The following is a 12742-nucleotide window of genomic DNA, read 5'->3' on the forward strand; positions in this document are numbered from 1 at the left end:
TTAAAACCAAGAAGCTTCAAGCTCAGTGGTTTGAGCATTGGCCTGCTAAACCCAGGGTTGTGAGTTCAATCCTTGAGGGGGCCATTTAGGGATCTGGGGCAAAAATTGGGGATTGGTCCTGCTTTGAGCAGGGGGTTGGACTAGATGATCTCCTGAGGTCCCTTCCAACCCTGATATTCTATGATTCTAAGAGCCCTCTCCGTCCAATTAAAAGAAAAAGCAACCCTTGAAAGAAACAGCTGAGCGATGCTTTATTCTGGGATAGCGCATAGCTCAGGACTACCAGTAGATGGCACTACAAGCCCCAAACGCCTGTGGGCAGGACTGATTCTTCATTGCCCTACGCCTGGTGCACTTATTTACACCGGTTCTGATCCAGCAGCATTTTGCACCAACTGTGCGCTGGTGTAAACAACAACAGGGCAGGGCAACTGGGAATCAAGCCCTGGGATTTCAGCGCTACCGACAGGATCGGCGGTAGAGGTCTGCAAAGCAGACCCAGGCGCCTCATACTAGATCTTGGCCCCGAGACCTCCTACCGGGCAGATCTGATTCCAGGTTCGGGATTATTTGTAGCTAAGTGCCACGGACTCCTCAGAAATCTTTCCACATTTGGTTGCTCGCTAAGGGAACGCGAGGCAATGGAAAACCCAAGTGGACAGACGTGTCTTTGCGAAGCTGCTGGCGTTGTCCTAGCGGAGGAAAAGTGGCTCTGTTTAATAAGTCCCTGTTATTCCCTCCCCGGGAAAACAGCCCCTTTCGCTTAAATGTGCAACAGAAGATCTCGAGAGCGAGCGCGCGCGTCTTTGCAGCTGAGGCGGGGAAGCCGGACAGTCCACCCAAAGCAGAGGAGGAAGCAAAACTCCCGGGGCAGCTCGCGAAACTGCACGAAGCTTTAGTGCAAAAACGGCACGTTGACTAGAGCCGGTCAATTTCCCATGGGGCTGAGTGGAGAATCTGGAAGGGGTTTAAACCCAAGGACCTGATTCTCGAGGACACTAAGGTTCTTTGATGCCGCTCCGGCTGCACAGAAAGGGCCCGCCTGTGGGCCCGGGGTACAATTACTCCCACTTTAAGGCCTCCTTATTGTGGCCTAAAGGGGCTTCGGTGTGAATGAGATTCAGGCCCCGAGAGCGACAGCTGTGAATGATCCCTGTAGACACTGATCCTGATGCATTGTGCCCAGGGACCCTTTTACACCACTACGCTCCTCAGAGGCGGTAACTACTGTGAGCTGGATCCTAAGCCCTTGAGTACGTGCTGGCAGGATGTGGGATGCGAGGAAGTCCCGCGCTGAGCCTTCTCCCACCGCAGGGGCTCAGTGGCGCCCCCCGGGGAGCGACCGAGCTAGCCGAACTGGACCGCTGGCAGCGTTAACTATTTACATCCCTGAACTGCACGACCTTCCGAACCACCCCCCTCGCCCCGCCCCCGCCCCGCTCCAGGGTGGGGGAGGCCACCCAGGGGGCTATGACGTGTGGCACTGGACGTGCGGGCGTGAGGCCTCCTCGAAGTCGTCTTCGTGGTAGGCCTCGCCGGCGTGGGGCTGCCACCAGTGTCCCGGCTGGGAGAAGTAGTCGCTCAGTTCCACCTCCTTCATGTCCTCCGTCGCCATGACCTCTGCTTGGGGTGGGAAGAAAGTGCGGAGCTGGCGGAGATGGTCGGGGGAGAGCCAGCCTGGCTCTGGGAATCTCACCTGGGGGACGCAAAGCGAGATGTGGAAGGACATCCAGGACCGAGGGCCCATGCTGCAGGGAGGGTGGGAAACTCCCTGACAGCAAGAGCGGACATCAACATCACCCCAAAAGCCCCAGCTCCCCTCGCATCCTCCCTCCTGATGGAAACGACCCCCTGAATGAGTCAATGAACCCACCAAGTGTCCACCTAAAAGCCATGTCCACAACCAAAGCGCTGAAGTCGGGAGGCAGCAGGTGACTCATAAGCCTCTTATGTGAACCGGGCACTAGAGGGAGAGAGAGAGTCACAGGGGCTATAGCCCACTGTCCTCACCGGTCTCGTACCTAACCCAGAGACGTTGCAGCTCTGCCCAGCCCCGATTGCTTCTCTGATCTTCCCTGTAACTTGGCTACGCCCTGCTTCTCCCCAGATGCTCGAAACGGATGGCTCCTTCCAGGCATGGCTCTGGATCCCAGATCCACAGAGGGAGGGGCTAATCACTGATACAGAGCCCATGCAAGGCTGGTGGGTGCTTGGTAAGAGTCGTCAGAGCTGGGAACAGATCCCTGATCCCCAGGCCCTGCATCTCAGCCCCCAGACAGGAGGCAAAGCCCTCTCAAATCTGGATGGGGTTTGCTGGGCGTCTCTTTGGGGTGGCCGGTCATTTCATTGCTACGGAGCTCAGGGACGGACAGAGTCCTCAGCTGGTGTAAGCCGGCACGGGACCAACACCGGGGCTTGGGACACTGACACCCCAGCTGGGGCTCAGCCCCATGGGCTCCCTTGGAAGGTGCCTGCCCCGCCCCTCACCTGGAAGTGTATGATGAGCCGGCCCTTCTGGGCGGGGCTTCTGTAGATGGGCATGCCCTCGTTGGGGACGCACTTCACGGATCCTGGCCGGATGACGTCACCTGAGCGGGCGGGGTGAAAGAGAGCCAGGCGGTTTCAGCCCCTGTGCAGGACGCTGGTTTGGAAACCCCACATGCCTGGAGCCTCGCAGGCTTGGGACAGCTCCCTGCATGGCCCCTGGCTTGCTGGGCTCCAGCCAGTGTCGCCTTAAGGATAGCGAGCCCACAGGACCGCATCACAGTCACACCTTGGCATGCTGTGACCGAGAGGTGCCAGGGAGATGCCCAGAATGAGACATTCAAGGGGCTGGGGAGTTTGGGGAGGTCCCTAGATGAGTCTCTCACAATGGTCTGCGTGGTGGGGGGCTCCCTGCTGCAGGGCTTTGCTTGACTGACCTTCAAAAGAGGCATCTTTTGGATCCAACATGTGTTGGGGTAGTGGCCATCCCTGGGCTAGCAAGGGGCTGTCTACAGGGTATATTATTGATTCCCTGTGGTTGCCTTTAATCTGAGCCACGTGACCAGATGTCATGGTGATGGGCACACAAACAAATAAAGGTCGGGTCTGTCCAGAGCGGGTGGAGATCACCCTCATGCTACAGGTAGGGAAACTGAGACACCGTGAGGGGAAGTGGCTTACCCAAGGTCACACAGCAGGTCAGTGGCAGAGGTGGGAATAGAACCCAGGAGTCCTGGTGTCCAGTCCCCCCTGCTCTAACCCACTAGACCCCACACCTCTCCCAGACTTGGGAACAGAACCCAGGAGTCCTGGTGTCCAGTCCCCACTGCTCTAACCACTCCCCTCCCAGGAATAGAACCCAGGAGTCCTGACAGCTCCAGGTTGCCGACTCACCGTGCTGTGAGGAGACGAGCAGGGTCCTGTTGTCCAGAGTGTGGACAACTTGCCTGAAGCCGCAGAGAGCGTCCACCAGGCTGATTTCCTTTCGAAGGACCAGGTTGTTGCCGATGCGCTGGAAGACAGGGTGCTCCTTCTGATCCAGGACGATGACCACGTCCCCAGGCTCTAGGCCTGGCACCTGGTCCCCTTCCTCATGGAATGTGATCCTCTGCCCGTCCTGCATGCCTGCAAAATCAACACTGATAAGCTGGCGCCCTGGATCACCCCACAGGCTAGTTGTCAAAGTTCCTGTCCTGGATCCCCAGACTCAACCCTCCCTCAATCCAGACAGCACCCTGGCCTCACCTCTGTCCAGGTGGACATTCAGGATCTTCTTCTCCCGCACCACCCGTCTGCCGTTGCAGGTCAGGCAGCGATCGAGGGGCCGGACCCACTCGCCCTGGCCCTGGCACTGCGAGCACATGGTCTGGATCTGCTGGATCATGCTGGGCCCCAACTGGTGGATGTGAAACTCCATGCCAGTGCCGTGGCACTTGGGGCACCTGCTGTCGACGCCTTCCCGGACCCCGCAGCCTGCGGACAAGGGAGGAGAGACAAGAGAGAGGGCGTCAGTGCAGGCCTGGGGGCTCCCTGGGCGGCGGAGACACAATGCAGAGCTACACAGCAGCAGCTTCGGGGTGAAGCTCCTGCATTGTCTCCAGCTTACATCCCCTCATGGGCAGGGTAAATGGACACATGGAACAGACGGATGGGACGCACCAGCCAGGGATCTCAGAGCTCTTGGCGGAGGAGAGAAGGGGTGGAGCAAAATCCTCATCCCCATTGCCCGGCAATGCCCATGGTGCAGTGATTTTGGCAGAGCTGGGATAGAACCCAGAAGCCCTGACTCCCAGTCCTCTGCTCTAACCATTAGCCCCCACTCCCCACCCGGACCCAGGAACAGAACCTAGGAGTCCTGATTCTCAGCTCCCTGATCTAATCACAAGCTCCCACTTCTCTGACCCAGGAAGAGAACCCTGGAGTCCTGACTGCCAGGCCTTTCCTGCTCTAATCACTAGGTCACACTCCCCTCCTGGAGCCAGGAACAGAACCTGAGTCTTGACTCCCAGTCCTTTGCTCTGGCCCCTGGACCAAGCTTTCTCTCCATACACCCACAGCGGAGTCTCCATAATCTGAGGGTGAAACTCAGCGGGAAGCAGCCTAGACAGGGTTGCACTTGAGTGAGTGTGGCATCATGCCCCCTAGCCCTGCCCCCAATTACAGCCCCACCCCCAAATTCAGGTCACTCCTGGTGCTGTGCCAGAGGGAGCTTTGACATGAACATGGGAATGAGGAAGTCCCAAGAGGCTCCGCCCTTCCTTCTTCTCATTGGCTGGAGATTGGAGGGGCGGAGTTAGGCTTCCCACCTCACTTTTTGCATTTAAATAAGATGCAGGGCCCTAGACTAGGGTTACCATACGTCCGTATTTTCCCAGACATGTCCAGCTTTTTGATTCTTAAATTGCTGTCCGGGACGAATTTTAAAATATCTAAAAACGTCCAGGATTTTACCGTTATTATTTTTCCCCAAAAAAGAGTTGATTATTCAAGAAAGAGAGTGAACGTTGACCATTCGAGAAAGAAAGTGAATGCTGATCTCTCGAGAGAGTGCTCGTGCCGCGGAACAGCTGTTTTGTGCAGCTGGGAGGGACGGGGGAGGAGGGGGAACATGGCGCACTCAGGGGTGGGGGCGGGGATTTGGGGAAGGGGTCCAATGGGGCAGGGAGGGGGCAGAGTTGGGGCAGGGACTTTGGAGAAGGGGTTGGAATGGGGGCGGGGAAGGGATGGCCGGAGGGGCACGAGCAAATCCCCCCCCCCCGTGAACTGTCCTCTTTTTTGAATGTTCAAATATGGTTCCCCTGCCCTAGACCTGGTTCACTCACCATTGCACTTGCTGCAGATGATGTTCTTCTGCAGGGACAGCTTTCGGGTGGTGCCGTTGTACAGATCCTCCAGGGTCACCGAGAGCGGATGCACCACTGTCTTTCCTGACCACAGGACAGAGAGAGATCAGACTCCGATCAAGGACCACCCCCATGTCCCACAGGGACAGCAGTCTCCCCGCACCTCAAGCCATCTCCACAGTGCCTTAGAAAAGCTTTACAAGCTAAATACATACAGGGAATGCTTTGCCCAACCCAGAAAGGCAGTCACCTCTGAGGTGGAGAGTAGCAGCTGTTCAACAGCGAAGAGCAATGCTGCGCAGGGATTACCCACCCAGCAGTGAAATGCAGCCACCTCTGGGGATGGAACATGGCAGCCGTTGAACAGCTATATAATGTCATGCAAGAGGACAGTACCAAAACCGTCCTGTCACAGTTACAGAACCCTCTCCAGTCTCTCTGAGTTCACGCCTACAGGTGACAGACCTCTTCCACTCTTGGACCGTGTACCTGGGCTACAGCCCCATGACCAACCCTGATAGCAGGCCTGGCTGGGTTTGGCCCCTGCAGTCCTTCCCTTCGGGAGCCAGTCAATACAGAGACCAGACAACTTTCTTAAAACAAAGAATTGTTCAATCTTAACAGCAAAGCAGGAGAGAGAGAGAGAGGATTTTAACCCAATGAAGAGTCAATCTGCAGATCCGTTTTCCTCCAAGGCTTATCAGCCCCTGGAAACTGAGGTTGGCTCAGTCGCTTTGCAAGGCCCATGTCTCTATCTTGGCCTGTTCTCCAAACAACTCACTGGCAACGGCCCCTCCTCCACTCCCTGCTCTCTAGACCTGTCAGTTCCCAGCCTTCGCGACACAGCTGGGTAACTTCAGCATCTTCACGACTACTAGCGCGGGTTTTGTTTCTTGGCTTCCTGCTTGCTGGCTGGGGTTTGATCTGGAACCCCTGTTCCCTACCATGGTTCCCAACAACGCTGCTGTTAAGCAGACCCACCTATGCACCCAGTAAACATACCGGTGTCGTCATACAGTAATCATTTCCCATGGTCAGGTCACACGGTATTTATACATTAATACAGAGTGGCCCCTTCTCCTTCACACCCTGTAGTTAAGTGAAAGCCCCAGGGGAATTTAGAGAGTCAGGATGTAATTATCTGAGTGGGAATTTGGACAGCAGCCCGGGGCTAACCTCCCTCCAGCTCCTGGCTATAGGGCTGTAATGAATAGGAGGGGCTAGGGCCTCATTTGTAAAGGGGTCACCCCTGGCAACACAGCGCCCCCTAGAGCTACGCGGAGGGACCGGTTCCGTGAGAATTCCTGGGGAAGAGAGCCCTCCGCTGACTTGCCAATGCCTCTCTAGGCAGCATCCCGGTTTAATGCAGGACCAGATCACAACCCAAAGTGGCTGTGGGGAGGCCTCACTGCCTAAGACCTCCCAGCTCAGCAGAATGAATCCGGACTCACTTATCCTTTCTTAGCTTGCCTTCAGCAGGGACAATACACAACATCAGTGCAGCCTCTTGCTGCAGGACCTGAGCCTCCGGGGGCCTCCCAGAGCCAGACCCCCACCGTTTCCCTTGAACACCTGTCCCTCCCAGCTCAGGAAGACCTGAGGGCTTAACCCTGATCTCTAGCATGGGATCCCATGCAATCAGCACCAAGCCCTGTGTCCCAGCAATCCATCCCAGGTACCTCTCCTCTCCGGCCGGCCAGGCATCCGCACCCCTCCTCCGAAGAACATGTTGAATATGTCCATCGGGGACCCAAATCCTCCTCGGCCTCCTGCGCAGCCTTCTTTCATGGCCCGCTCCCCGCCCCGGTCATACAGTGACCTCTTTTGGGTGTCGGACAGCACCTCGTAGGCTTGTGAGATCTGCTTGAACTGGGGAAGGGGAAAGTGTTAGAGACGCCGCGTGTTCCAGCGGGCGGGCGGCGCAAAGGGGTCGCTACCCTCTCTACCTACCCGCTCTCCTTCGCTGGGGTTCTTGTCGGGATGGTATTTCAGCGCCAGCCGCCGGTACGCTCGCTTGATCTCGTCCAAGGTGGCGCCTGGCTTGACGCCCAAGAGGTCGTAGTAGCCCGTTTCTTTCACCATCTTTCCCCTCTGATGCGCTGGTGGAGGAGGAGAAAGCGGGTTCAGAGCGGGCCCCCTGCCAATCCAGCTCTGCACATAGGCACTGGCTCCCCCAAACTGCCGCACCCAGTCATGCCCTGAGATGGCAGACTATACACCAGCTCAAGAAACCTGTAGGCCCCAACACTGCAGTACCTGAGCGCCTCAAAATCTTTAACCCATGAGACAGGGCTGTGCTATTATCCCCATCGTACTGATAGTGAAAGTGAGGTACAGAGAGGCTAAGGGACTCACTCAAGGAAGTCTGTGGCAAAGCTGGGAACTGAACCCAGGACTCCCAAGTCCTAGGTTACTGCCCTAGGCAGAGGACAGACCCGCAAATGGGACTCTAGGGCTAGTGGCAGGATCAAGAGCCCTGGAGGCTGGAGTCCTCAGTTTATCCAGACAGCAGGACATGCTCTCCCTGCCCTCCAGTGGATCTGCTGTCACCGCTGGGCCAAACCCAAGTGGCCCTGCGACCCCACATGGAACGACCCCAGAGTGGGAAGTTGGGTCCAGCCCTACAGAACAGGAGCTGAGCCACCATTGCGGGTTCACTCAGGCCTCCACCCATGGCCTCCCCGCAGCAGTCATTTACTTGGGAAGAGAGGGTAGCCTCAGTTTCAGATTTTGCCCCCAAAAACCTCTCCGCAGCCCTGCTTCTGGCCTTGAAATCTACCAATGAATACCAGTGGCAATGGTGGTTTTGGCAACATGGATACCTGCCCGCTGGGAACTATGGTAAGTCCCTCTCCGAATTTCCTGCCTACACGAGCCACCAGGCAGGAATGCCTTTTCAATTACTAGGGACCAGGGCTAATTAAGGTTGGGTTATCTAAAGGCAAAAGGCTCCATATCCTGTTACCAGCCCAGCTAGTCCCTGTCCTTGGCAATATGCTGGAAACAGACAGCATCTGCTGCCCTATGGACTATTGCAGCCTGTGTCTTTAAGCACTGGGGTGTGGCGTTTTAAGTGTGACCAAGGCTCAGAATGGGGACATCCCTCCCTTTTGTGTTCCCCTATTTAATCCCTCCCCTGCAAACCAGGGCTGCTAAGCCTGTTTAGTGCCTACGTCCAGACTGCCAGTGGAATAGAAAAGGCTCTTGGCTCAGGTAATTAAAAAAGCGGACCACCGTGACTATTGGCAGCAGATTGGCCCAAGTCAGCTGCGCTCGCAGCACCACGAAGGAGCAATACAGCTGACCCTGGGCACTGGAAAATCCACTGCGATTATGTTACCAAAGGGGGATGAATAACACAGCACTGGCAAACTTTGTTGCCTGATTCTGTAAGGAGCTGAATGCCTCCCAATGGGGGACAAGCACCCTCAGCTGCTCCGGAAGTCCACAGGCGCTGAGGGTGCTCAATAGCTCCCAGGAGATGCTCAGCTGCTGGCAGGCTCAGACCCTAGATTGGGTGCACTGCTTCTGGACCCGCTCCCAGAGTTCAGGTCAGACAGAACCCAGCTTTGACCGAGTTTGTGGGATTCCTAGATCTGTGCCCTTGTTACAGATCCCCGGCCCAGGATGCCTGAGAAGGCAGAGGGCACGGTGTAAATTACACGCCCACTAGCTTGGACAGGGTAAGTCTGAAGCCAGCGTGATCTGTTCCCTTGACCCGCACCTCCATCCAATCCACACAACGCACTCCTAAGCTCACGCCCTTATCCCAAAGGCTGCAGCAGGAACCTTGGTTTGGACCAATTTAAACCGGCTTGGCATCAGCGCAGTCTTCCAAGTCCACGTGAAGCCCCCTCCCTAGTAGGGTTAGACCCTTGCCAACTTCAGCCATTTTGAAACACAGTTTAAAGGGCAAAGAGACTGCAGCGCGGGCTACAAGCTTCCTTCCACAACAACGGGGGCCAGATGTTGGAAGATTCACCAAGGACAGGTTAAACTGGCTTGCCCAGGACTAGGTATGAATGATGGTGAGGCTGCAGGATCAACGCCCTGGTGACGGGCCCGACAATCCTCAGCTGTCGGCAGTTTCAGCAGGGTGCTGTCCCTAGACCCTGCTGGGGTGTAACTGCCTCGGGCTAGCAGAGGACTAATAAGATCAAAGCTCCACCATCCTCCACTTGCTGGTAAGAGTTTACTCTCTTCTCCTCACTCCAGAGCCTCTTGTCCACTGCAAGTGGGGAGGGTCTTCACTACTGTACCCCTCCACCCCAGCCTCTGTTTTTAGGGTTCCCTTCCTCCACGAATAGCTACCGCACCTCTGCTGCTCCTCAGGGCTCTTCTGGGCAGCAGCAAATCCAGATCACCCACACAGGGCTCTGAACAGCAGTTGTGAAACTGACCGGAATCTTGTTAATTACAGGGTCAGCAGAGCTCCCAGCCACAACTGGGAGAGGCCTGTCTGCAGATTCAGGCTTTGTTCACACTTGGGTGGTTTCTCTTTGTAACTTTAAGGGCTGGAAAAGTCTGTTCAAATGAAAGCAGAGGGTGTTGTGCAGATGCTGCTGGGGACAGCACCTTCAGCTCAGGGGGGTGGGGCTTTTTCAAGATAACACTGGGAGTACCTTAGGACAGCTCTGCCAACAGGTGCTCGGAGACGAAGGTGCTGAGGGCCACATAGGAACCTAAATAGAATAGAACGCCCCTCTCGCTCCACAACAGAGACCCTGAATACCTACAGCACAGAGCTAGCCCTGCAGAAAGTACAGTGGGCCCAGCAGCACACAAGAGTTCATAGAATCATAGAATATCAGGGTTGGAAGGGACCTCAGGAGGTCATCTAGTCCAACCCCCTGCTCAAAGCAGGACCAATCCCCAATTTTTGCCCTGATCCCTAAATGGCCCCCTCAAGGATTGAACTCACAACCCTGGGTTTAGCAGGCCAATGCTCAAACCACTGAGCTATCCCTCCCCCCGTTCAACCAGGCCAGGCCAGAATTTGGGGCTGGGGCTGGGCTTCCCGCCTGCATACCACTGTAGAGGAGTCTACGGGCTTGACTTCACTGCGGCATTAGCTCGAGCATCACCCCCAACCTGATGCCCATCCACACACAAAGATCTTTTGCTCGAGTTAAGTGGTGTTTTAAACCCATGCTAGCTGGCCCAGCGGGGTGGGTACTTGAAGCTGGAGTGGTGCTGATGAAGTGGGGACTCTGTTCTGTTCAAGTTATTTCACAGTGCAGCTGCTCTCACTTGAGCTAGGCTCATTCACGGTGGTGCAAACCCCGATATGGACCCCCTTATATCGGTTTAAAACTGGCTACGTCAGTTTAACTCACACATGTAAATCTACCAACAGAAGTGAAACCAGTAAGAGATAGTTTGCGGGCAGTTACACCGGTTTAACTAAATCTGTTTAAAAATGCCACTTTAATTAAACGGGGGCAACTGTGTGCCTAGTCCAGGCCTTATTCTAGTTTCAAATGGAAGCGACACCACAGCACAAAAGCATTTCTCAATTGGCAGTGTCAGCAGAGAGAGCAAGGGCAAGGCAGGGCAGGGGTCACGGGCGAGATGCTAGCAGGACGGCATTGGAAAGCGCGTCCTGATGCCAGCAATACTGCATCGTTTCTGGGGATGAACGAAAGATCCCAGTTTCCAGGGCTGTCAACTCAGAGGGAAGTTCACTAACTCCAGTGAACTCTGCAGTGGGTACTTCAGAGGCTCTGAGAGACAGGGCCCAAGCCCCCGTGGATTGGGGGGCGGGGAGGCACTGGTGAAGAATGAATCTTCTAGCCAAACGGAGCAGGGGCAGCGCCAATCAGCCCCATCCCTGATGCTGGAAGGCGAACGGGGCGCTCGGTCCCCGTGGCCCATTCGGACATTGGCCTCTCTGCTCAGGGTGCCAACAGGGAAGGTGATGGTGTCCCACCCCGCAGCACCTGGGGCAGGGTGGGGCTGCCCTACTTCTCCCAGCCGCCCTTAGCATGGGGTGCTGATCTCTGGGGTGACACAGTACACAGCCCTGACCCTACCTCGGGGGGGGGTGGGGGGTCGGCTGGACCCTGGGGTGGGGAAAGGACCCAGGCGTCCGGGAAGGGTGTAAATCCATGGGGTGGGGGAATGTCGGGGGGGGGGAGGAATCCCACGGGGGAAGGACCCAGGCGTCCGGGGAGGGCTACTCGGGGATCGCAGACCTGGGAGGGGAGGGACCCAGGCGTCCGGGGGGCGGGGAAGGGACCTAGGCATCACGACGGCGGGGGGGGGGGGGGGACCGACGATGTGCACGGGGGAAAAGGGACCCAGGCGTCCGGGAAGGGTGTAAATCCATGGGGTGGGGGAATGTCGGGGGGGGGGAGGAATCCCACGGGGGAAGGACCCAGGCGTCCGGGGAGGGCTACTCAGGGATCGCAGACCCGGCAGGGGAGGGACCCAGGCGTCCGAGGGGGGGAAGGACCCAGGGGTCCGAGGGAGGCTACCCGGGGGCCGCAGTCCATGACGGGGTGGGGGGAAAGGACCCAGGCATCCGAGAACACCCCCCCCCCCGTAACTCACCCACCTTCAGTCTTCAGCTTCTTCCACCCTTCTCTGTCCGAACTCTCTGGAAGCCCGGACACGCCCCCTCCCCACCCATTGGCTGCAGCCCAGCCCCGAGACCCGCCCCTCACGGCGCCCGCATCGCCCATTGGCTCGAGTTCCACCCGAGCTCCGCCCCCAGGAAGGGGACGGCCCCGCCCCCTCTCCTCCCGGCCACCCATTGGCTGGCTTTCCGGCTGGGCTCCCACCTCCCTCCCCCTCCCTGCAGGGAGCTTGTGACCCCGCCTTCTCCCTTCCCTGATTGGCTGCCGGGCTGGCCTCTCGCACTGCCGCATGCGCCCTAGCCACTGGATGCAGCCACGCCCCTCCAGCGGCATGAGCTGCTCTGATTGGTGAGACTTCTGGCGAATCTCCGCCAATCGCATGGAAGGATGGCAATTTCAAACTCTTGACTGGAGCAGGGGGCGTGGGAAGGAGGGGGAGGGGGAAGCAGGGGAGGGGGAAGGGAAAGGAGAGGAAGGGGAGGGGAGGGGGAGGAGGAAGGGAAAGGAGAGGAAGGGGAGGGGAAGAAGAGGGGGGAGGAAGGGGAGGGTGAGGGGAAAGGAGGGGAGGGGAAAGGAGAGGAAGGGGAGGGGAAGAAGAGGGGGGAGGAAGGGGAGGGTGAGGGGAAAGGAGAGGGAGGGGGAAGGGAGGAAGAAGAGGGGAAAAGGGGAGGGGGAGAGAGGAATGGGGTGGGAAAGGGGGATGGGGAAGGTTCAGGTCAGGGCTCTCCTAGGCTTCCCACAGGCTTTACTCTGGCCGGTTAAATGTCATTGCCCAAGCCCCTCTCTGCGCCCTGTCTTTCTCTTGTTGGGGGCGTTCCCTGGTTGCTGATTTAATGG

General features: G+C 57.2%; 1 protein-coding gene across 1 annotated transcript; it reads right to left on the minus strand.

Moving 5' to 3' along the window:
- Positions 1–226: 226 nt before the first annotated feature.
- On the minus strand, positions 227–11922 carry LOC144279652 (dnaJ homolog subfamily A member 1-like). Its single transcript, XM_077841236.1, has 8 exons — positions 11884–11922; positions 7278–7426; positions 7007–7196; positions 5307–5411; positions 3730–3957; positions 3379–3609; positions 2488–2588; positions 227–1696 (listed from the first exon to the last, which is right to left on the minus strand). Exons 2-8 carry the CDS (start codon positions 7407–7409, stop codon positions 1469–1471), a joined length of 1215 nt encoding a protein of 404 aa, XP_077697362.1. The 5' UTR covers positions 7410–7426; positions 11884–11922; the 3' UTR covers positions 227–1468.
- Positions 11923–12742: the final 820 nt, after the last annotated feature.

The sequence above is a fragment of the Eretmochelys imbricata genome, chromosome 24 (genome assembly GCF_965152235.1).
Source record: "Eretmochelys imbricata isolate rEreImb1 chromosome 24, rEreImb1.hap1, whole genome shotgun sequence".
Taxonomy (NCBI): Eukaryota; Metazoa; Chordata; order Testudines; family Cheloniidae; genus Eretmochelys; species Eretmochelys imbricata.